Here is a 22,367-nt window from a genome sequence, read left to right on the forward strand (position 1 = left end):
AAGACCTGTATCGCGTTCGCTGCGGAAATGATCGACAACGTAGCAAATATTTACATGTTTTAGTCTGATGACGAGGAAGAAGAATTAGAAGAAGTAGATGAAGCAACACTAGACCAAGATGAAAAAGCTGCACGTGCGGCAAAACTGCAAGAAATATTAACGCGTCGCGAAGAAAAACGAATTATTAAGGAAGAAAGGCAGAGAGAGAAAGAGGTGGCTGCCCATATAAAATTTGAAAGGAGAGAGGCACGACGTTCAAAGAGAGAAGCCAAAGCTGCAGAGAAACTTGAACGACAAGAAAGGCGGGATGCGGGTAAGAATTTTTTTTTATTTTAGTTATTTATTATTTACTAGCTACTCGCCCCGGCTTCGCCCGGGTATACATCTATTATACATATAAACCTTCCTCTTAAATCACTATATCTATTAAAAAAAACCTTCAAAATCCCTTGCGTAGGTTTAAAGATTTAAGCATATATAGGGACGGACAGACAGCAATAGCGACTTTGTTTTATACTATGTAATAATTAGTAAAAACTATTTAATCGGATAAAGGTGATAAGAACTATGAAAATAGTAGCAATTAATGCTTTTTTGTGTAATGTAGTTTTACTCATAAATTAAGATTATTTATCAATGAACTGTTCTTCTTTGGTAGCCGGTAGTAGTATTAAAGCTGTTTCTTTCAATATTTCGTAAAATCTTTAGTATGATTTTTTTACGTACAGGTGAAGAAGTCGACTCTCCAGTAGAGGAAGAAGAAGAAATTTTAGATCCGGAAGAATTAGCTGATATTGATGCCGAACGACAGGAGATGGAGGAAGAGGCATTTAGAGCTGCGCGGTGGCCGGCTTACGTACAATACGTGGATTCGCTTGTTAGTGACATTACTTGTTTTCTGATTATGAATTTTAGATGCACTAACTGATAAGTTAGTATTATGTAATTAATATTGTATTTTGTTTAAAATTTAAATACATAACAAGTATCATTGTTTTTATTTAGGTGTCGAAGCAGGTTATGAAAGCAATACAATCTAGTGTTAATTTATTTGAAGTACAGACAAATTTAGAAAAAGGTCCAAGGGTTGCATTTATAGAAGTCATTGCAGAACTTAAGGATCCAGGTAAGTTCTTATATAATTATTTAATATATTTTAATATCGCTTTTCTCGACGTATACTTCATATTCTAGATATATATTTCTCGCCTTCATTGGACTTTGAGGATGAGGGTGGTTTATATGATACCTTGAGAGAGATGATGAAGGATATGTTCCTGCAGGCTACACTGTTCCCAAGAATCGATCCTCTTATCCAAATATCTACTTACGAAGGTAATAATGCAGTAATAAACAATCATTTGATGCTTTACGATTTGAAAATGATGTGATTATGATAAATTATGTCTATAATAGTAATAATTGATTGATTGCGTATATTTAGATGACATCGCCAATGAAGATGCGGTGATCGATCTTTATCATGATATACTTAAGAGAATTGAAAACAGTATAAACGGTATTGTTCAGTATGCATCGGTAAGTCAAGTTTATATTTATTATTTCTAAGTTATGATACATAACTTTATTCAGTCAATAGAAGTAGTAAGTAGTAGATAAGTATTCCTAAGTAGGATTATTATACCTACATTAGTTAATACGAAATTGTTTCATCTTAGAAATATGAGAAATATACCCCATTATGGCTGGAAGACCGGCAAGAAATACTAGCAGGTTTTATGAAGTATGGTCGTGTAATATCTCCTGAAGAATTTGATAAATACAAGTATGAAAATGGATGCGAGCCCCCTGAGACAAAACCAAAACTTGAACAATACCAAAAAGAGGTTACTGAAATTTCATATTGTATAATAATAACTAGATTCTATAGAATTCTGGAAGATGTGACAATCTATGTGTTCAGAATATATTTTAGAAATATATTGCTTTTTTTAGATTGATAAGTATAATTCCATGTATGATGAAGTGGCAACATTGCCATCCGAATACCTCTGCAATGGGTGGTTGAAATTAGATTTGAAACGACTTAATCAAGCGATAATGAATATAATTTGTAAATGGAGCAATCTTTACAAACAGAATCTCAAGGACCATGTGCAAACTAGGTACAATATCTGTAGATATGTAAACTTTAATATTAACACACAATTTACGCACACATTTTCACGACCGACGGTTTGCAGGATTTATTGTATTGCATTTACAGTCTCACCAAAAAAAAAACAGCATTAAATTTCTGTCTTTAATACTATTACTATGCGTAGGTAAACTAGTTTGGCTATGAATAGTTTAATTACGCATGATAATAGTATTAAAATAAAAATACATTTACAGTCTAGACGATTTAGAAAAGTTCATAGCATATGCTTCTAAAGAGCTATCTGTGGATTTAGGAGATGATGATTACGAAGGTTTACTGCAAGTTATGCGCGTAATTAATGAAGTACGAGCCAAGATGGATGCTGGCACGGAATTTATGTTTGAACCACTCAGGGATATCATTGACGTACTTAAGGAGTATGGAGTTGATTTTCCGGAGGAGACATATGAGCAGGTACCTAAAATTGAATAGAAAAGCAGGTGGTCTTACACGAGAGGAACAAAAGTAGTCACGAATGTATCACATATTATTGAAAAATACCTTTTGTACCTAAAATAATTTTATAAATTAACTTTATCATTTATGTTCGTTTTTCACCATTTTATAGCTACGAATATTATAAATACGGGAATGAACTTCCTATGATTTCGCCTTTCGCGACAATTATTTCAACTTCATATCATAAGTCATCTTATAATGTCGATATATCGTTGTCAAAAAAAAGAGATGCTGGGTCGCCATTTATCTAATGTTGGTTTAATATTAATATGCAATAGTTTCGTTTTGTATCTACTTTATGCCTACTTGTGTTATTGCTTACCTACTGGATCTCCTGAAGGAATCGAGTTTTCATCAATACTCCGTGTATACATTGGTAAAGTATAATTTTAAGAACATGACGATCTTGGTAGAGTAGTAATATAACAAACTATCTCACCTTCTAAGTAACCTTTACTACGGGCATCGCAGTTAACTTTGTAATGTCCTTGGTCTAGTTTATATCTATATGTCATTGCTTCTTTATTATTGCAGTTATATAAAGAAAAGAGTTAAAGGTTTTTAATTTTTCCCTCAGTTGGACGTATTGCCAGAAAAATGGCGAAACCTAGTAAAGTTGGCGACAGTAATGAAGAACAATGTAGCACCATTACAGGCAGCACAAGCCGCTTTAATAGCTAAACGAGTTGCACTTATCACCCTACGTCTCACAATGTACAGGGATCAGTTTAGATTAAAGGAGGTCAGTTTGTTTTTTTCCATTTTTAGAACAAATTTAATATCATTGTAGTTAACATAATTGATTTAAATCTGATAAATGGGATTAAATAGAAATATTTATAAAGTACAAGGACACTGAATAATTCCTTGACATTTAAATTCACTTTGTTTTGCAACCTTGAGTTACAATATTACTTCTTAAAACTTCTTAAGAATTATTCTTATTAATAATTCTTTTTAAAAATATAGGTGTTCTTAGAATCCTGTAAAGAGCCTTATCGACAAATCGATAGAGTAAATCAAGAGTTAATGGGTTTTGAGGAAATTGTCGATGGCTTGAAAAAATCTTGCGGATTATTCGATATTCAACCACCAGATGAGAAAAATCTTAAGCAATGTCGTAGAGAACTTAAACTAATTAAGGTAAAACTTGCACAATTATTCCAATCGACCTATTGCATTATATTTAACATTAATTTTAGAGATAGGTACACCTAGGTGCTAGCACCTATTTAGCAAATTTCTATTAGGAATACGACAATATTATTTATATTCTAATCACTAAATATAATTTTAGAATGCTTGTTAAACTGTGTTAAATTATGTATAATATTTATCAGCAACTCTGGGATTACTATTATTTGGTAATGGGGACTATTGAGTTTTGGAAAAAATCTCCATGGAAGAAAATTGATGCAGATGGTATGGATCAAGAATGTAAGCGTTTTACCAAAGATCTGCGTCAACTTGATAAAGATATGAGAGTTTGGTTAGTATTCTATTCTTATCTATCTTTAACAATTTTCGTTTTATAACAATAAAGACTTGTAATCAAAATGTTACTCAATAATGAAGGGAACCGTATATAACAATAGAAGCTACAATAAAGAATCTGATGACATCGCTACGAGCTGTGACTGATCTTCAGAATCCAGCAATTAAAGACAGACATTGGGTGGAGCTTATGATGGCAACTAAAGTAAAGTTTACATTTTACCTTTCTTAAATTTGTTTTTGTATTGAAGACATTGTAAATATTTTTTTTCTCACATAGAAAGCAGTTCATTCACACATCATGTCCATCGGTACAAAGCATGTATATAGTCCATCATTCATACGCACACACAGTGTACCAAGTCGTGTATCTCTACAAGATATTTTAGATGATTTCAAATCATTGGAGGATTTATTTGTTCATGTAGAACTAGTAGATAACATAAATAATAAAGAAGGACTTGAAGAAGTTCAAAGTGAGCAATATAATCAAATGCAAGATTTTAGAAGATTGAAAACTCAGGAGTGTATCAACGCTGGTATTAAAATTAGGAAGCTGAATAAACCATACACAATACAAGAAATGAAAGAAAACGGAATTGAATTGAAGCTTGTACGGAGACAATCATCTCATCAAAATTACAAAAATTGTTACGATGGCGCAGTTATATTGTCTGAATTTATTCTTTAGAATATTCTAGATCTATTATATGTTCTAAGTATAAAATGTTTATTATTTACATTACATATATATACATTAGTCAGGTAAGATACTGTTGTATAATATATTTCTAATAGAATTGTATTTTATGTTATATTCTTAATATTTCAGGTTAAATTCCACATAGATGACGATACAACATTAGCAGATTTGTTAGCTTTAAATCTTCACAAATATGAAGAGGAAGTAAAGACAATAGTAGATAAATCCGTAAAGGAAGCAGCTATGGAAAAGACATTAAAAGAACTGGAAGCTACTTGGGCAGTCATGGAATTTGATTATAGTTCTCATGATAGAACTGGAATTAAACTACCCAAAGCCAGCGAGGAATTAGTTGAAACACTGGAAGATAACCAGGTTTTACCATTTTTTTTAAATATTATGCTTTCGTATTCATTAACATGTCAAGGACTACAGTACTGTCTGTTTTACTCTAGTTCTGTTGCTTTTGAGAATAATATTTATCCTGAGAAGCAACGCCTTAACATTACTCAAATTTTGTACTCATAACATATCTACATTAAAGATTCATCTACCTAAATAAATTTAGACCAACTAAAACAAACAGCCTATTTTTTAATTAGCTGTTGTAATACCTAAAATAGTATTTTGAATTAATATTATTTAGAATCAAGTGCAAAACATGATGTCATCTAAGTTTATTGGCTACTACGAAACGGAGGCAACTGTATGGCAGAAGAAATTGGGAACAGCCGATGCGGTGATTGCGCTCTGGTTTGAGGTGCAACGCAAGTGGCAGTACTTGGAGAGTATCTTTGTTGGATCGGATGATATTCGCTCACAATTGCCTGAAGATTCAAAGAGATTTGATAACATTGACAAAACATTTAAGGCAAGATTTTAATACCTACATATAACAATTTTAAATTCTAGTATTTTCCCGTTCCTATTAAAATTTACTTGTTCCTATAATAAAAAAAACAAGTTTCTTTTTAATCATTTGAATTATCTATAATTTAGGTAATTTTATTTTTATGGGGAGTTTTTCATACAGGAGCTGTTACGAGATATAGGTGCAACTCCTAACGTGGTGCAAGCTACTAATAAACCAGGTCTTCTAGATAAGCTTGAAGAATTAATGAAAGGACTCAATCTTTGCGAAAAGGCGCTTAATGATTATCTTGAGACTAAACGTTTGGCATATCCACGTTTTTACTTCGTTTCATCGGCGGATTTGCTGGGTATGATCTTAGTACTGTTGTGTTTTTATGAATAGAATCACGTTAAGCAAAATATTACTAGGTTGAGTAGCACTACATCGAAAACTTCGTCTGCAACAATGATGTACAGTTATACTAATTGCCTAAGTTTGCTAAGAGTAATACACAATGTTTAGTAAACATAAGTTTACAAATGTCTCAGATATTTTGTCAAATGGGAACAATCCACCAGCGGTATGTCGTCACCTCAGCAAACTCTACGATAATCTAGCGAAACTTGTATTCCCCAAGCCTGGTAGTAAGCAAGCTATTGAAATGATATCCAAAGAAAATGAAGAACATGTGCCTTTCAAAGCACCTTGTTGTGATTGCTCTGGAAAGGTGAGTTGTTAGGATAGAATGTTTGATAATATTTTGATATGCCGATCCTATATTAGTAAATATTATAATAAGAACACAACAGAACAGCATTTGAACGTTGTAATATCAAGTCCGTATCAGTAGGTACAATTGTTTGAAGGAATAATGTTTTCAGGTAGAATTATGGCTAAATCGTGTGACCGATTGCATGCGATACACGCTTCGTGACATATTTGAACATAGTGTGAAGTCATATGAGGAAAAGCCCCGCGACGAGTGGGTATTTGATTGGCCGGCACAACCCGCTTTAGTTGGTACGCAGATCTGGTGGACTACCGAAACCAACCAGGCTTTTGAGAAGCTTGAAGAAGGTAAAAGTTTTTTTAAAGATAACATAATACAATAAATGTTTTTAAAATTATGTATTCTATTCCGTAATCTGGATAAAGGTTTCAATTACGACTCTATAACATAATTTTCTGAATGCATCATTTCTAACAGGTTATGAGAACGCCCTGAAAGATTACCAGAAAAAACAAATAGCACAGCTAAATGCTCTCATTGTATTGTTGTTGGGCGACCTGACAGTAGGAGATCGTCAAAAGATTATGACAATATGTACCATTGACGTACACTCTAGAGACGTCGTCGCTAAACTTATAATCTCTAAAGTAGAGACCTCTAATGCTTTCCAATGGCAGAGTCAACTAAGGTAATAAAGTTTAGTCGTATCATTTCCAAGTCGTATTAATATATGAATCCCGACATGTAAACATTAATATGTATGTGTTTAATTATAATATAACTTATTTTAAAGTTGGTTTATTTTGTCGTGAATTAATATATTTTTTGTGGGCAGGCATCGCTGGGACATGAATTTAAATAACTGCTATGCGAACATTTGTGACGCGCAATTCCTTTATGATTACGAGTACTTGGGAAATACGCCGCGTCTCGTAATCACTCCTTTGACTGACCGTTGTTATATCACACTCACCCAGGTACTTCAAAACGTAATACACTGTAGTACAATGTATAAATAGATCATTAAAAATTAATTATATTCTAAATTCAGACTTATTTAAAATTGCCTAACTAATATGGAGAATTTATTCTCGTAGAAGTCTAAATGAAAACAATTTTTTAAACTATGGGTTCTATTTATAATAACAACATTATTTGTAATGAAAACAATTATTATTTCTTTGTTAATGGAGGACACAATACAATGTATAATTGATTGTTTTCTAGAGTCTGCATTTAATTATGGGTGGTGCTCCGGCCGGTCCTGCTGGTACTGGCAAGACAGAGACTACTAAAGATTTGGGAAGAGCACTTGGAATTATGGTTTACGTATTCAATTGCTCTGAGCAAATGGACTACAAGTCCTGCGGAAATATTTATAAAGGTCTGTAACGACATGTATATAACGAATGAAATGAAGTTTATAAGAACTGAAATAGAATAATAATTACCAACATCGAGAACACATCTATATAGATAAATAAAATTGGAGTGTCTGTTTGTAATATTTAAATAACCGTTTTTTACTACATTCATATGAATATAAATATGATACATACACCAAAATAACGTTTGTTACAATTTTTGTCTGTCTGTTTGTTCCGGTTAATCTCTGTAATGGCTGGACCGATTTTAACGGGACTTTTTTTGGCAGATAGCTGATGTAATAAGGAGTAAATTAGGCTACTTTTATTTCAGAAAAATAATGTTAAATTCCACGCGGACGAAGTCGCGAGTATAGCTAGTTTTAACTAAAATTTAAACGTAACATCATTAACATTGATAATTAAATTATATAACACGTAGACTCGATAATTTAAAATATCTATTATCTTAGGTTTGGCTCAAACTGGCGCATGGGGTTGCTTCGATGAATTCAACAGAATTTCTGTAGAAGTGCTTTCTGTTGTGTCCGTTCAAGTAAAAAGTGTTCTAGACGCGATCAAAACAAAAAAGAAAAAGTTTGACTTCATGGGAGAGTTTATTTCATTAATACCAACTGTTGGTATGTTCATTACAATGAATCCTGGATATGCTGGGCGAACAGAATTGCCAGAAAACTTGAAGGCTCTTTTTAGGTATACAGAATTACTTGTGTACCCAAGAATATTGTATATATTCTTCGGTCACAAGTAATAATAATTAATTGTTAGAAAACTTTTCGACAGAGTGCGATATCTCTACAATTGGATATTATAAAATAACATATTTACTCTTAACAGACCATGTGCTATGGTGGTGCCAGATTTTGAACTGATCTGTGAAATTATGTTGGTGGCGGAAGGCTTCCAGGAAGCTCGCCTTCTGGCGCGCAAGTTTATTACTTTGTACATGCTCTGCCGTGAGCTACTATCCAAACAAGATCACTATGATTGGGGTTTGAGAGCTATTAAGTCTGTGCTCGTCGTTGCTGGATCATTGAAGGTTTAGTTTCTGTTCAGATACAAATTCAAATCTATACATTTTTTTATTAGCTTTACTACATTCGCTATAATCTACTACTATTTTAGCGAGGTGATCGCCTTAGGCCTGAGGATCAAGTATTAATGAGAGCCTTGCGAGATTTCAACATTCCCAAAATTGTGACGGACGACACTCCTGTTTTTATGGGATTGATTGGTGATTTATTCCCAGCTCTCGATGTGCCTAGGAAACGTGATTTTGACTTTGAGAAAAGTTTAGTAGAAGGGGCGTTGTCAATGAAATTGCAACCTGAGCCCGGATTTATTTTGAAGGTAAGCCAAAGCTAGCTAGCATTTACAGGTAGATGCTTCATTTTTGTTTCTCAAAAAATAAACTAAAGTTAAAAATATAAAGGATCAATATGAAGATAAACCTAGGTTATTGATTGTAAAAATTCATTTCAAAATCAATTTATTTTTACTGAAAATATCAGATATAAATAAAATAAAATTGTTGTTTTCTAACATACTAGTTAGAGAGTGTAACTAGTCTAACATACTAGTTAGGTTGCTGAACATATAGTAAGTCAATCTAATAATAATTACTTGATTTTTGGAATGATGCAGAAATAATGTAATTATGATTTTAGATGGTTCAATTAGTTGAACTATTTGCCGTAAGACACTCCGTATTTATTATCGGATTTGCGGGCACCGGCAAATCTATGGTGTGGCAATGCTTGAACAAGACTTATCAAATGCTGAAACTAAAACCGTTTTACAACGATTTGGATCCAAAAGCAGTCACTAATGATGAGTTGTTTGGAATTATTAATCCAGCTACTAGAGAATGGAAGGACGGCTTGTTTTCAACAATTATGAGAGATATGGCTAATATGCCTGGAGATGGACCAAAGTGGATAGTGCTGGATGGTGATATTGATCCCATGTGGATAGAGAGTTTAAACACTTTGATGGATGATAATAAAGTTAGTAAGAAATTTGTAGTACTTTAAATTAGCTTATTAATAATACTTTATAAAAGTTTCAAGATATGTTTGCCGTGATTAATATAGAACAAGTTAGATATTATTTTCCAATAATCATTTTAAGCTCTATCTATTTAAAAACTTATAATATTAAATTTTATATTTTGATGTATTTACGGGAATTTTATTGCAAAAGGTAAATTACACATTAATGCATATAATTATAATATATTTTTATTGTAAGGTGTTAACGTTGGCAAGTAACGAACGTATCGCGTTAACCAAGTCAATGCGTCTCCTTTTTGAAATCTCAAACCTGCGAACTGCTACACCGGCTACAGTTTCGCGAGCTGGTATCCTTTACATCAACCCCCAGGATTTGGGATGGAACCCGTAAGAATATTTTTTATGAGTATTTATACGTAGGTTAGAAAAATACTATCTGTACCGATTAACATATTTGCAAGAATGTTCAAAAAACTTTATATAGTGGAAATATAGTAGTTTCGTTTTTACTCTTTGTTATAATACTTCATCTCTGGCGTATATCACTTTGGTACCTACTTATTTTATAGACAGTTTGTGTATAAGATCTTTAGAATGGGTTACTGCAGACCTTTGTTTTACTACATTGCAACAAAATTGTCATAGGTTGGGATTAATTTTTCACTATAAGGAACATAAAATAGAGTTCACTACTAACATGTATAATTTCGCTAGCTTCGTAGCATCTTGGATCGACACAACTCGCAATGACGAATCTGAAAAAGCAATGTTGACGGTGATGTTTGACAAATACATTCCATCTCTTCTCGAGTCATGCAAGAAGTATAAGCGCATCACACCACTCACTGAGCTACAGCAGATACAACTCACGTGTTACTTACTCGAGTGTTTCCTTAACAAGTCTTTACTACCTTCAGACTGCCCCAAGGAATGGTAATTAACTTGTTTATTAATCTCCCTGCTCTTTGGCTCAACTTCAACTTTGTGAAAATCAAATAAAATTCGCATGCGATAAAGGAACTTTAATGGTACCAAAAAAAAATGATCGTGGTACTAAATGATTTAGTTTAGTACCACGACCTTTCAATCCTTAGATATGTGCCTACCTTCAAGTGGGCTATGCTGTGCCCTTGCTTACATAATAAATTATATAAGCAAGGGCACAGCATAGCCCAATGGTACAGATTTATGTAACCAATTATTGATGCTGATTAAAAACATAATTATGCCATGTATTAATATAGTATTATATTTTAGGTACGAGACATATTTCGTTTTCTCCATTGTATGGGGATTTGGTTCCGGTCTGTTTCAAGATCAACTAGTAGATTGGCGCAATGAATTCAGCAAATGGTTCTGTAATGAATTCAAACAAATCAAGTTTCCTTCAAATGGAAACGTATTCAGTTTCTTTATAGATCCAGAGACGAAAAAGTTTTTACCGTGGTCAGAGAAAGTAGAGGCTTTTGAGCTTGACCCCGATCTACCGTTGCAGGTATATATATTGTAGTAGACTGGTTTTAGGCAACAAATGGACTTTGTTCTCATTATTGATGATAAATGTTGTGTCACAAAAGCACCTTATTCCAATCTTGGGAACATTAATATGGCTCGAATATGGAAGTTTACTCTACCGATTAATTAATAATGATCAATAGGCGACAATATCTTATGACAGACTCTATAAAAAATAAAAGTAATTTTACTTTGACGTTCAAAATTATAGGGTCGTTTAGATATGGAGAAAAGAGAGTATAGGCTAAAAATATGAAAGGATTCATTCATATTTCACAGACCGTTCGTTCGTATCAGTAAAATAAAAAAAAATTCGTAAAACCTGTTAATATGTAGATGAAATTTTTGTGAAATACTGGAAATTGAAATTAACAAAATTCGAGTTATTTCAAATTAAATTTGTATAATGAGCTTTTATAAATTAATATAAATATCAAAAAGTTGCAAAATACAAAGGTATGTAATGTATCAGTATATGTCAATATCTTTTTTTTCTAGTCTTGCTTGGTGTCTACCTTTGAAACTACACGAATTCGATTTTTCATGGATTTACTAATTGATAAAAAAAAGCCAGTTATGTTAGTTGGCAGCGCCGGTAGTGGGAAGACAGTCAGTTTCGCAGCCAAACTTAATTCACTGCCGGACTCCTACGCTATTACTAACGCAGCGCTTAACTTCTATACTACTTCTGGTAATTGTTTTATATTTTATACAGTTTTTACTGCATTTTATTAATGATTTTTTTATTAAACATAATCATCCTGATGATAGCAATTAGTCAAACAGGTTTCGTCAATAGACTGTCCTGGTTATGGTGACCCTAATATCTAACTTTATGTGCATAAGATGTGATCAACCGAATTTTAACTTCAACGTCATTTTTCTTATATAAATAACTAGCTGTACCCGCGACTTCGTCCGCGTAAAATAGTGACCTTGACCAAATAATAAAAAAATATTTAGTAATCTAACCCAATAAGACAACGAAATTACATGCAGGATTTCATTTAACTCAATCCACAGCCTAAAAACTAAGTTTCAAGCTTTTAGCTTTGAAAATGACGATATTTCCTTACCTTTCAGCTCCCTTTTCAACCTCCTTACAACTCCTTATTCGCAGTAAAAAGTAACCTATGCCTTTTCTTAATCAATTTATGTATGAATATCGACATATACATGCATAAACTGCGCGCGCAGTTTCGCATGCTTATCCAAATGACGATTCTTTTATACAACCTTGCATCTCCCCTTGTGTAGTGTAGTGTAGGTTGGACTCCATTTTCCGCAATTGGCCTCCCATTCGGGCCGTTGTGCGTGTAGAGCCAGGCTACTAAAGTAGCCAGCCAAGCTCCTCCCAGAAGCGCAGAAGTCTCCTGGTATCTACGCAGGCTTCACGGAGCGACCTCACCGTTCCGAGGATTTGATTGCGTTGTGTGGGTGGTCACTGCTTCGCACTCCAGGATTACGTGAGCGGCCGTTTCCTCGGCTACAAAGCAGCCCCGGCATAGGGGACTGTCTGTAGCACCTATAGTGTACAGATGTTTGTTTAAGGGACAGTGGCCCGTCATTGTCCCTATCATTATTTTTATGTTATGCCTGTCCAGATTTAGTAGGCGTTTTGTCATTCGTTAATTAGTTCTGGGAATTGCCACTTTTGATTGTTTGCAATCGGTGGTTTGTTCCCATCTTTGGTTTTGTATCTCAGTGGATCTTTGGCGAATCCAGGATCGAAATTGTGAGAATGGTATTGGCAAGTACGGGAAGGGGCCTGCTACCGTCGTGCCTGATCCTCTTCTCGCCAACTCGTCCGCGGCATCATTTCCATATGATCCACTATGCCCTTTTATCCACTGGATGGTTACACCGTTGTGCTCTGCCACTTTATCCATGATAATGTGACATTCGATTATTAATCTGTTGTTTGATTTCCTGTTCTGTAGTGCTTTTAGCACGGCTGCACTGTCCGATATAAATTTTATGTTGAAGTTGTTGACACCTAACCTTTGCACTGTTCGTGCTGCCTCAGTCAGGGCAACGCATTCACATTGAAAAATCGAACTGTGTGCACCGAGTGGTATGTATAAATTCATGTTGAGGTCAAGGGAGTGTGCTCCAGCTCCTGAACCGATTTGTATTTTGCAGCCATCTGTGTATATGCGTAGTTCATTTACTGCAGATTGGTCTTGTTCCTCCGGATTCATTTGTATCTGGTATTTTCTGTTAAATGAATGATATGTTTGAGTTCTGTCACACGGAGCGGCAATCAAAGGTTCGTGTTCGATTGCTTGGTTCAGGATGTAAGTGTGAGAACTATTATGGTTTTTGCCCCATAGACCAAGATGGTATAGTCTTATGGCAGCTATGGCTGCCTCCTGTTGTATGTATAAATCTAGGGGTGTTATGTTGAGGGATATTTCAATTGCTGTTGTTGGGCAAGTCTCTGAAAGGACCTTGGTTTGTTGATTGTGATCGTAAGTTTCTACCTTGTCCACCAAACCAAGGCCCCGTACACGAGCATTGGTCTTATCACTGCTGTATATAGCCAGTGTTATTTTTGGTGTAATACCCCACTTGTTTCCTAGCATCTTTCGGCATTGATAAAATGCTATGGTACTTTTGTTAATTTTGTGGTCAAGATGTTTGTTCCATAGGAGTTTACTGTCTAGTATAACTCCCAGGTACTTGACTTCTTCTTTTAGTATGAGGTCTGTGTTAAAGAGTTTCGGTATCCTGAAGGTACCAGGAGCTCTTTTGTTAGTAAACATGATTAGTTCTGTTTTGGAAGGATTTACCGAGAGTTCGTGGTTTTTACACCATCTCTCTAGAGTTCTGAAGGCTTCTCTCATGCGGTCACATAAAGTTCCCTCAAAGTTTCCTGTTATAAGTATAGGAATATCATCAGCGTAACCTACCGTGTAGAGGTCGTTGACATTGAGCTCCTCAATGAGTTCGTTAACAACTAGGTTCCAAAGAAGAGGTGATAGGACCCCTCCTTGTGGACATCCCTTGCTCACGATACCGCGTGTGGTAGTGTTTACGGTAAACTGAATTGCACGATTCTTTAGCATGTTCTTTATCCATTCTATGATAGTTAAAGGTACTCCATGTATGGCAAGAGCCCGGCTTATGCTGGTAAAATTTGTTTTATCAAAGGGCCCTTCGATGTCTATAAAGGCACCTAGTGTTGGCTGCTTTGAGTATAACGAGTTACCAATTCGGGTTACTACGCTGTGGAGTGCTGATTCCGTTGATTTGCCTTCGCTGTAGGCATGTTGGTTAGAGTGAAGTGATTTGTTTATGGACACAAGGTCTCTGATTTCTTTGTCGCAAAGTCTCTCCAAAGTTTTTAGTAAAAACGATGTGAAACTAATTGGTCGAAAGGATTTAGCCTGCGTGTAATCCTTTCGACCAATTAGTCTCTCATCGTTTTACCAACCAATTAGTCAAACCTCTGCCTGGTTTTGGAATGAAGATTATTTTCACTTCGCGCCATTTCAAAGGTATATATCGGTGTGCCAGACATGCTCGAAAGAGCTGAACGAGTTGTTCGGCTATTATGTCCCCGCTCCATCTTAGGAGGGCCGGAAAGACACCATCTAGTCCCGCTGCTTTGAAAGGCAGGAATGTGTTGATTGCCCATATTAGTTTTGCATTTCCCCTTTCAGCTCCTTAGAACTTTTCACATTAAAAAGTAGCCTATGTCCTTTCTCGGGGTAGACTATATGTATACCAAATTTCATTTAAATCGATTCAGTAGTTTTGACGTGAAACCGAGACAGACAGACAGACTTACTTACACATTTATAATATTACTAAGTATTTATGAATGTGGTTCCCCATCCTCATCTTTTGCGCAGTAGTTATAGAGTAACTGTGTTGACAGCAAACAAATTAATTACATTTGTTGCATTTTTTAGAATATTTATTATCATTTCCAATAATTATTGTTTTGATTATTATTTCTTATGTTTTAACATTTTAAGATAATTCTTAGAAGGAAAAAAATGAAAGTTATAAAGAAAGAACTAAATATTTGTTCAATTTTGACCCAATTTCAGTGTGAGGTGAAGGTTAAATAATTTGATTCCCCGTATTCCAATCATTCATTTAATCAATACATTTTTATAGAATAGAATAGAATAGAATTGTGTTTTTCCATCTTTTGCCAAAACATAAAGACATTCCGGTTTTGAAACACGTGAGCATGCCACATAGAGTTTTTTTTTTGTGGATGATAATGGAATGGTGTACCAGCCTGCGCTAACGGTTTACGCTGGCGGGGCACCAGTGGAGGATGATAAGATGAGCATGAGGTCAGATCAGTTAGCCTATCGTGACAAATTCACCAGGAATTTAACACGATGGTTTCCAGGGGGAACCGCGTGGAGGTCGACCTGACAAGGTACATTGCTAGCAATGGAGTTATCAATCCACATTACTAACAATCCTTCCCCCCTTGCCACATAGAGTTGCCCATGGGTAAAACACTTCTTTTCTAAATGTACACCTGCAACTTTAGGCCTCTGTCCTTGTGCTTTATTAGCAAATTCTGGTTTAAGGGGAAACTGTACTCTTTTAAAATTAAATGGCAAATCAGTCGGAATTATTGGAATACGGGGAATCAAAATATTTTCTCCTTTTGCCATTCCAGACATGATTGAGGCTTTTACAATATTGTGTACTAAATGTGTAATTTGAAGCCGCGTACCATTACATAGCCTTGGCGTATCCTGATTACGCATTAAAAGAACTGGAACACCAACTTTCAGCCTCAATTTATGGGAAGGCACTCCTGATAATTCTAAGGAATTGAGAAACTCTATAGGGTATGATGTGACTTGTTCAGTGTCCATAACATTGTCTACTGAGAAGTATTCGACAATATCACCCTCCTCGTCTGACATAATTTGTTCATTTATTTTATTAACTATTTCATTAGTCGGCGCCAAAATTGCCCTTTCACACAGCCATTCTCGATTGCCCATATTTATTTGAAGATCACGATATACATGATTTTTTAGGTGCTCTGTGCTCTCAACAATTTGATAGAATTCACGGCTCAGTGTAATCATACCGTTGCTGTCAGTTTGCATACAATCTTCTCCGATTTTTAGAAGAGCAGCTGCATATTGACCTGCTTCAGAATCATTGTGAAGTTGTACTGGTATATTTGTAGTGAGATAAAGTTTTTTTAAGTATGCCCGTAATACAGATGCTTTCAAACAGGCATTTATTTCATCTGCATTATTTCACTCTTCCGGTTATTACTAGAGGTACGCAAGTACCTCTAGTAATAACCGGAAGAGTCTGTCTGAAGTCACCAGCTAAAAGTACCACAATCCCTCCCATGATATCTTAGTTACCTTTAATATCCTTCATTGTGCGATCCAGTGCTACTATTGCTCTTTTGTGGGACATCGTACATTCATCCCAAACCAACAGCTTACACTGCTGTAACATTCTTCTGCGTTCACTGCTTTTGCTAATATTACATACTAGCATTTCCTCATTAACTAAGTTCAGTGGTAGTTTTAGAACTGAGTGCGCTGTTCGTCCCCCACTCAGTAGCGTAGCAGCTATTCCAGAGGAAGTTACTGCAACCGCAACTCCTTTTTCTTTTCGGATTTGGGCTAATAATAAATTTAAAAGATAGGTTTTGCCAGTGCCTCCTGGAGCATCTAAAAAGAACAAACATCCTTGGCTACTGTTAACTTTTTGAATTATAATGTCAAAAATGATTTTTTGCTCTGAATTTAAAAGTGGAAGAGCTTCTGCTATTTGTCGCATTAAAGAAACAGCATTATATTCTAGTTCCCGAATTAAATCACTACTAACTTCTCCAATTCTTTGTGGTCTGCTCATTCCAAAATCAGATAATTTTTTTCCAGAAATAGTAGTCACTTGATCTTCAACTTTTGTTAAGGCGACATTGTAAATTAAATCACTGTATGAAGCATTCGGGTTCTGTTCTTGCAATCTGTGTAAAATATCATACGTCATATAATTTTTATACTTTTCCCACAATTCTTGTGGATTTGAAAGTCCACATGCCGCTATTAATATGGCCTTGGGCGCAGATTTGAATTGTGCGGCATCTTCTAGAGTTATATCCCACTGATTATCAGTCTCTAATAAACCTCTTGCTTCACATGCCCCTCGATATAACGAAAATTCTTGATTAGTGAGCTTTTTAAGATCTTTGAAAGAGGTTGGTCCACGCACATGGTGTAAAAGCATTCTTAAACAAAAACATTCCATATTACTAACATGGACCGTATATACTCGTCCTAAAGCATCTCCAAATTTGACACCAGGACAGTTCTGAACAGGTACTCCTTGTATTCGGCGTTTCCATTCTCTCCTTGTCGTGTTCCAAGTGTAATATCTCGGTACATCAACATAGAGAAGAGTTCGTGTAAATTCACCTTTGGTACAGAGGTCAAACAAAGCAGTAAGTGTAGTTTTTGGAGGAGACGATAATCTTTCTCGAAATTTATTTTCATTAAAGTAGACACGTTCACCATTTTCGAGGTGCACATTGAGGTATGTGACGGTTGGATGCCTCTCGTGTAATGGGAATCCCAAGAGACGCCACACAGCTTCGTTGCTATTGACATAACGACCAGATTGATATGTACGTACTTTGGCACTATACATGGCACTGAATAAAATATTTTTCTTTCTTTCTTTCTTTCATCTATAGCATTAACGGCTTCTGTGTTTCTGAAATTGAAAATAGCTTGGTCGCTACCTTTATTAATATTCTTGCAAATATATTTAATAGCGCGCACTGAACAAAATATTTAACGCCTATACAAATGTTGAGGCTTGACATTTGTATAGGCGTTAAATATTTTGGACAAAATAGGCGAATAAGGAACAACCCAACTATTATCTACAGCCACGTAACTACCATTTCGGAGTTTTACAGATGATGTTCGACCTCCGTCTGATGGTGGTCTTCTCCGATACAGCGGATATCCGTTATCACTGTGGATAGTCTCTTTAATAAGCTTGCGAGGATATTTTTTAGTGCATTTGCCATCCTTCATGCAAGGGCATTAAGAAGGCAGGGCCGCATGGACCATGAATCATATTTTTAATAATTATTGCATGGAGTGACATGTCATCATTTGGATCCGGAATTTCAGCGCTGATGATTTTATCTATTTCATCAGGTCTCAACTTTCTTTTAGCCACACTAAAATATGCACTTGTGGTAGGCCGCGCTTTTGCCATACTACTGAATACATAAAACACAATACTTTTTTGAATATTTTTCCTTTGTTAATAAGAGTAATTAACTTTTTAACTTTCAATGTAAAAACTCTCGCAACTATATCGTGTCTATTCACTGCCCTTTGTCCCAGTAGCAACTCATCAACTATTTCAGCCCAACTTGGGTTACATGTGAAAGTGATAAATAAATCAGGGTGACCATATGCAAAGGCGTCTTGAGTGTATTCATGCAAATATCTGGGGCTATTTACAAACGAAGACGGTAAAATAACCATTTTACCTAATTAGGATTAACATTATCATCATTTGCTACAGCATCTTGAAGATGAATGTAGTTCTCCGCTCTTAATTTACTTTGATTTCATGATATATAACGTAATCGTTCGCTTTCAACTTTTACGTACTTATCTACATAAAACTGGTTAGCCAGTTGTCTGCATCGTGATACTAAATTGAAATCATTTTCTCGAATCATTATACGATAAGCATAAAAATCCATGCAAGATATTTTTTTGTTGGGTAAGGGCAATCCAGTCACAGGACTAAGTTGAGGTATTTGAAAGTAATAGCCCTCCTGACCCCTTGCTGAATATTAGCGGATATTGTAGAGCGTCGTAAAATTTGTGTGTGTCTGGTACCCTGGTTAATGTATTATTACGGGTGTGTAAAATAATATCACGGGAAGCAAACTGTTCGCCAGATACCACGGCTGCGACTTCATTAATTAATGGTGCATTATACCGTCTTTCATGTTCCCCACTTAACGCAGTTTTAAAAGTTTTGATCAAGCTGTTATGATCGTGCAACATTCTTTGAATTTTTATAACGATATCTCTTTCAATATCTTGAATATTTTGACACCTGCAATCAACTTCGCCATTTTCGTCTCATATAAAGTAAATTTATAAAAATTTTGGCTGATCTATAATAGATCTGTCTTTGGATCGTAAATGTTGTGGAAAATCCGGGCATAACAACTTCATTATCTACCCCAAATGACGTCATTTGAAAACAACAATTGTATTTTTTATTTTGTTCAAAAAAACGCCGTGATTCGTTACTGTCGTACATAAGCAAGGATTTTAGAGGTTCCTTTGGCTCACCAAGGGATGGAACTGAAATTTTACCACCAGAACAACACATACCCGGAGTTTCCTCTTTCCATTTTAGTGCATCACAATGTGAGCACTTTTTATCCATTCGCCCTATAACAATTAATTGATGATTAATATAATCAATCAAAGGATCATAACCAAAAGCAGCGTCTTTAAATGCCTCCCACGTACTTCGTGTAAATAAACTTTTCCTTTGTGACTGCCGTTCAGCATTGAAAATACGTCTTCGTAGTAATTCTTCATGGAACTCTGCAGCAATCAATGACGCATGACGCTCTGCATCTAAAAGCTGATGTACTCGAGTTTGTTGTATTGTTTCAGCAGCCCTTTGAGATGCGTGATGCTCGGCATCTAAAAGCTGCCGCGCTTGACTTTTCTCCTCAGTCTCAGCAGCTCTTTGTGATGCGTGACGCTGAGTATCTAAAACTCGCCATGCTTGGTTTTCCTCTTGTATCTCAGCAGCCCTTACAGATGCGTGACGCTTAGCATCTAAAAACCGCCGCGCTAGACATTCCTTCTCAGTCTCAGTAGTTCTTTGAGATGAATGACGTTCAGCGTCTAATATCCGCCGCCCTTGACTTTTATCCTCAGTCTCAAGAGCTCTTTGAGATGCGTGACGCTCACCATCTAAAAACCGACGCGCTAGGCATTCCTCATCACTCTCAGCAGCTCTTTGAGATGCGTGACGGTCAGCATCTAAAAACCGCCGCGCTTGATTCTGCTCTTCTGTCTCAGCAGCTCTTCGAGATGCATGCAGCTCGGCATCTAAAGTTAAACGGCTTTGAGTGTGCTCTACAGACTCTTGGCTTCTAGCAATTTTTTTAGTGCGAGCTCCGCTAGAACTACGCGACAGATTAGATTTGTGTTTTCGAGGCATATTATTAGAATAAAAACAATGTAACTGAACAAAAGACTGTTCAAACACACACCTAACTAACACACACGAATCAAAATGTAAACCTCCTGATTAGAAAGATATTATTAATAAAACAAATTAGCAAAACATTTAAAACTACACTTTATATTATTTTTGACAGTAAACCTAGAAAAAAAAACTTAATTTAAAATACTTATATTTTTTAAGACGTAAATAACTCAAAAGATTATGATAACTATGTATTACGAAAATACACACGCAAAATTTTGTAAAATTAATGAAAACAATGATATTTTACAATGATATTATTCACAAAAATAAACAAAACAAATAATAATGACAAAGAAAATAATAATAAACAAAACAAATAGTAATAATATTGCATAACTTCCAATTAAAAAATAATAACGTTAAGACAACCCAAAATTCTAGTCTGGAAATGAAAAACAACATAAGAGGGCAACGGAATAATAATAATATCAAAGAATAGTATCTCAAAGCTGAATGTTATAATTTTACAATCGTGTATATTTAAATAATGAAGAAAACGAAATGATATCGAGTTTCAACAACCATACAGTGTCATCTAGTATTCGTTTTGGAACTAAATCACGTAAACTATATTTACATACAGAAAATCATTGTCAAATATTTAACGTAACTGATATACTATACTACTTTAATATAAATATATTTATAACTAACACTACAGTGACACTCTCAACAATATCTAACAAAATTCGCAAGTATTGAAAATTACGATAATTCCGCACAAATTCATCTTCCCTTTCAAACCCTGACAGACAGGTAGACAGAGTTATTTTCACATAAGGATAAAGTAACCCAAAAAAGCCAAAGAAAAAAGTTTCATCGTTCTAGCTTCATTAATGACAAATTGCCATAAAAACTTTCATCCCCTAATTTATTTTAACCCCCTAAAGGAATTTTTTTAGAAACTTTGTATGTCATATTTATTTATATTTAATCAACAGCATCAAAATAGATTTCAGGCTTCTAGCTTAAAAATGACGAATTTAAATAAAAACATTCTTCCCTTATTTTATTTAAGGGTAAAAATTTAACAAACCTTTAATCTTATATTTATTTAAGTATATTTAATCAACAGCCTCAAAAATAAGTTTCAAGCTTCTAGCTTTAAAAATGACGATTCTTCCATACAACCTTTCACCCCTCTATCAAACCCTTACAACCCTTTTTTCGCATTAAAAAGTAGCCTATGTCCGTTCTCCGGGTCTAGACTATCTGTCTACCAAATTTCATTTAAATCGGTTCAGTAGTTTTGACGTGAAAGCGAGACAGACAGACAGACAGACAGACCGAGTTACTTTCGCATTTATAATATTAGTAGGGAAAGTAAGGAATATTAGTAAGGAAGTAAGGATAAGGATAAATATTTTTCGAAGTTAAATAATCAGAGCTTCTGCCCTATCTTTTTAACTTGTATTTATAACAAAGTACATTTAGATAAAATAATTAAAAGCGACAACTTCTGAAAATAAAAAAAAACATTTACTTATGACAAAAATGTACAATTCCAGTTATTTTACCAAACATGTTATGTACAGAGATGCTCCAGAAAGTGTTGGAAAAGCCATTAGAGAAAAAGTCGGGTCGCAATTTCGGACCGCCAGGAAGCAAGTTTATGATCTACTTCGTGGATGATTTCAATATGCCCGAAGTAGATACGTATGGTACTGTGCAACCACATACGCTTATTAGACAATTCATGGATTACAAACATTGGTGAATAATTATATTATTTCAATGCAAAATATTAAGACTTTTATTATCGAAGTTTCTATA

The 22,367-nt window shown here is 34.9% G+C and overlaps 1 protein-coding gene across 1 annotated transcript in view; it reads left to right on the forward strand.

The window, feature by feature from the left end:
- Positions 1-22,367, forward strand: part of LOC131847796 (dynein beta chain, ciliary-like) — a 54,811-nt gene that overhangs the window by 14,929 nt on the left and 17,515 nt on the right. The window contains exons 20-48 of the mRNA XM_059197447.1: positions 64-313; positions 729-877; positions 1,006-1,126; positions 1,195-1,335; positions 1,445-1,539; positions 1,680-1,847; positions 1,957-2,126; positions 2,356-2,575; positions 3,198-3,362; positions 3,590-3,763; positions 3,961-4,109; positions 4,196-4,319; positions 4,947-5,192; positions 5,464-5,688; positions 5,851-6,037; positions 6,219-6,397; positions 6,552-6,747; positions 6,878-7,088; positions 7,236-7,377; positions 7,628-7,784; positions 8,238-8,478; positions 8,623-8,824; positions 8,911-9,135; positions 9,453-9,791; positions 10,036-10,184; positions 10,512-10,730; positions 11,055-11,292; positions 11,811-12,003; positions 22,130-22,307. Coding sequence (XP_059053430.1) covers positions 64-313; positions 729-877; positions 1,006-1,126; positions 1,195-1,335; positions 1,445-1,539; positions 1,680-1,847; positions 1,957-2,126; positions 2,356-2,575; positions 3,198-3,362; positions 3,590-3,763; positions 3,961-4,109; positions 4,196-4,319; positions 4,947-5,192; positions 5,464-5,688; positions 5,851-6,037; positions 6,219-6,397; positions 6,552-6,747; positions 6,878-7,088; positions 7,236-7,377; positions 7,628-7,784; positions 8,238-8,478; positions 8,623-8,824; positions 8,911-9,135; positions 9,453-9,791; positions 10,036-10,184; positions 10,512-10,730; positions 11,055-11,292; positions 11,811-12,003; positions 22,130-22,307 — 5,453 coding nt within the window. The remainder of the gene's footprint in view (positions 1-63; positions 314-728; positions 878-1,005; positions 1,127-1,194; positions 1,336-1,444; positions 1,540-1,679; positions 1,848-1,956; positions 2,127-2,355; positions 2,576-3,197; positions 3,363-3,589; positions 3,764-3,960; positions 4,110-4,195; positions 4,320-4,946; positions 5,193-5,463; positions 5,689-5,850; positions 6,038-6,218; positions 6,398-6,551; positions 6,748-6,877; positions 7,089-7,235; positions 7,378-7,627; positions 7,785-8,237; positions 8,479-8,622; positions 8,825-8,910; positions 9,136-9,452; positions 9,792-10,035; positions 10,185-10,511; positions 10,731-11,054; positions 11,293-11,810; positions 12,004-22,129; positions 22,308-22,367) is intronic.

Source organism: Achroia grisella, unplaced genomic scaffold (assembly GCF_030625045.1).
Source record: "Achroia grisella isolate CSIRO2021 unplaced genomic scaffold, CSIRO_AGI_Agris_v1 utg540, whole genome shotgun sequence".
Lineage (NCBI taxonomy): Eukaryota > Metazoa > Arthropoda > Insecta > Lepidoptera > Pyralidae > Achroia > Achroia grisella.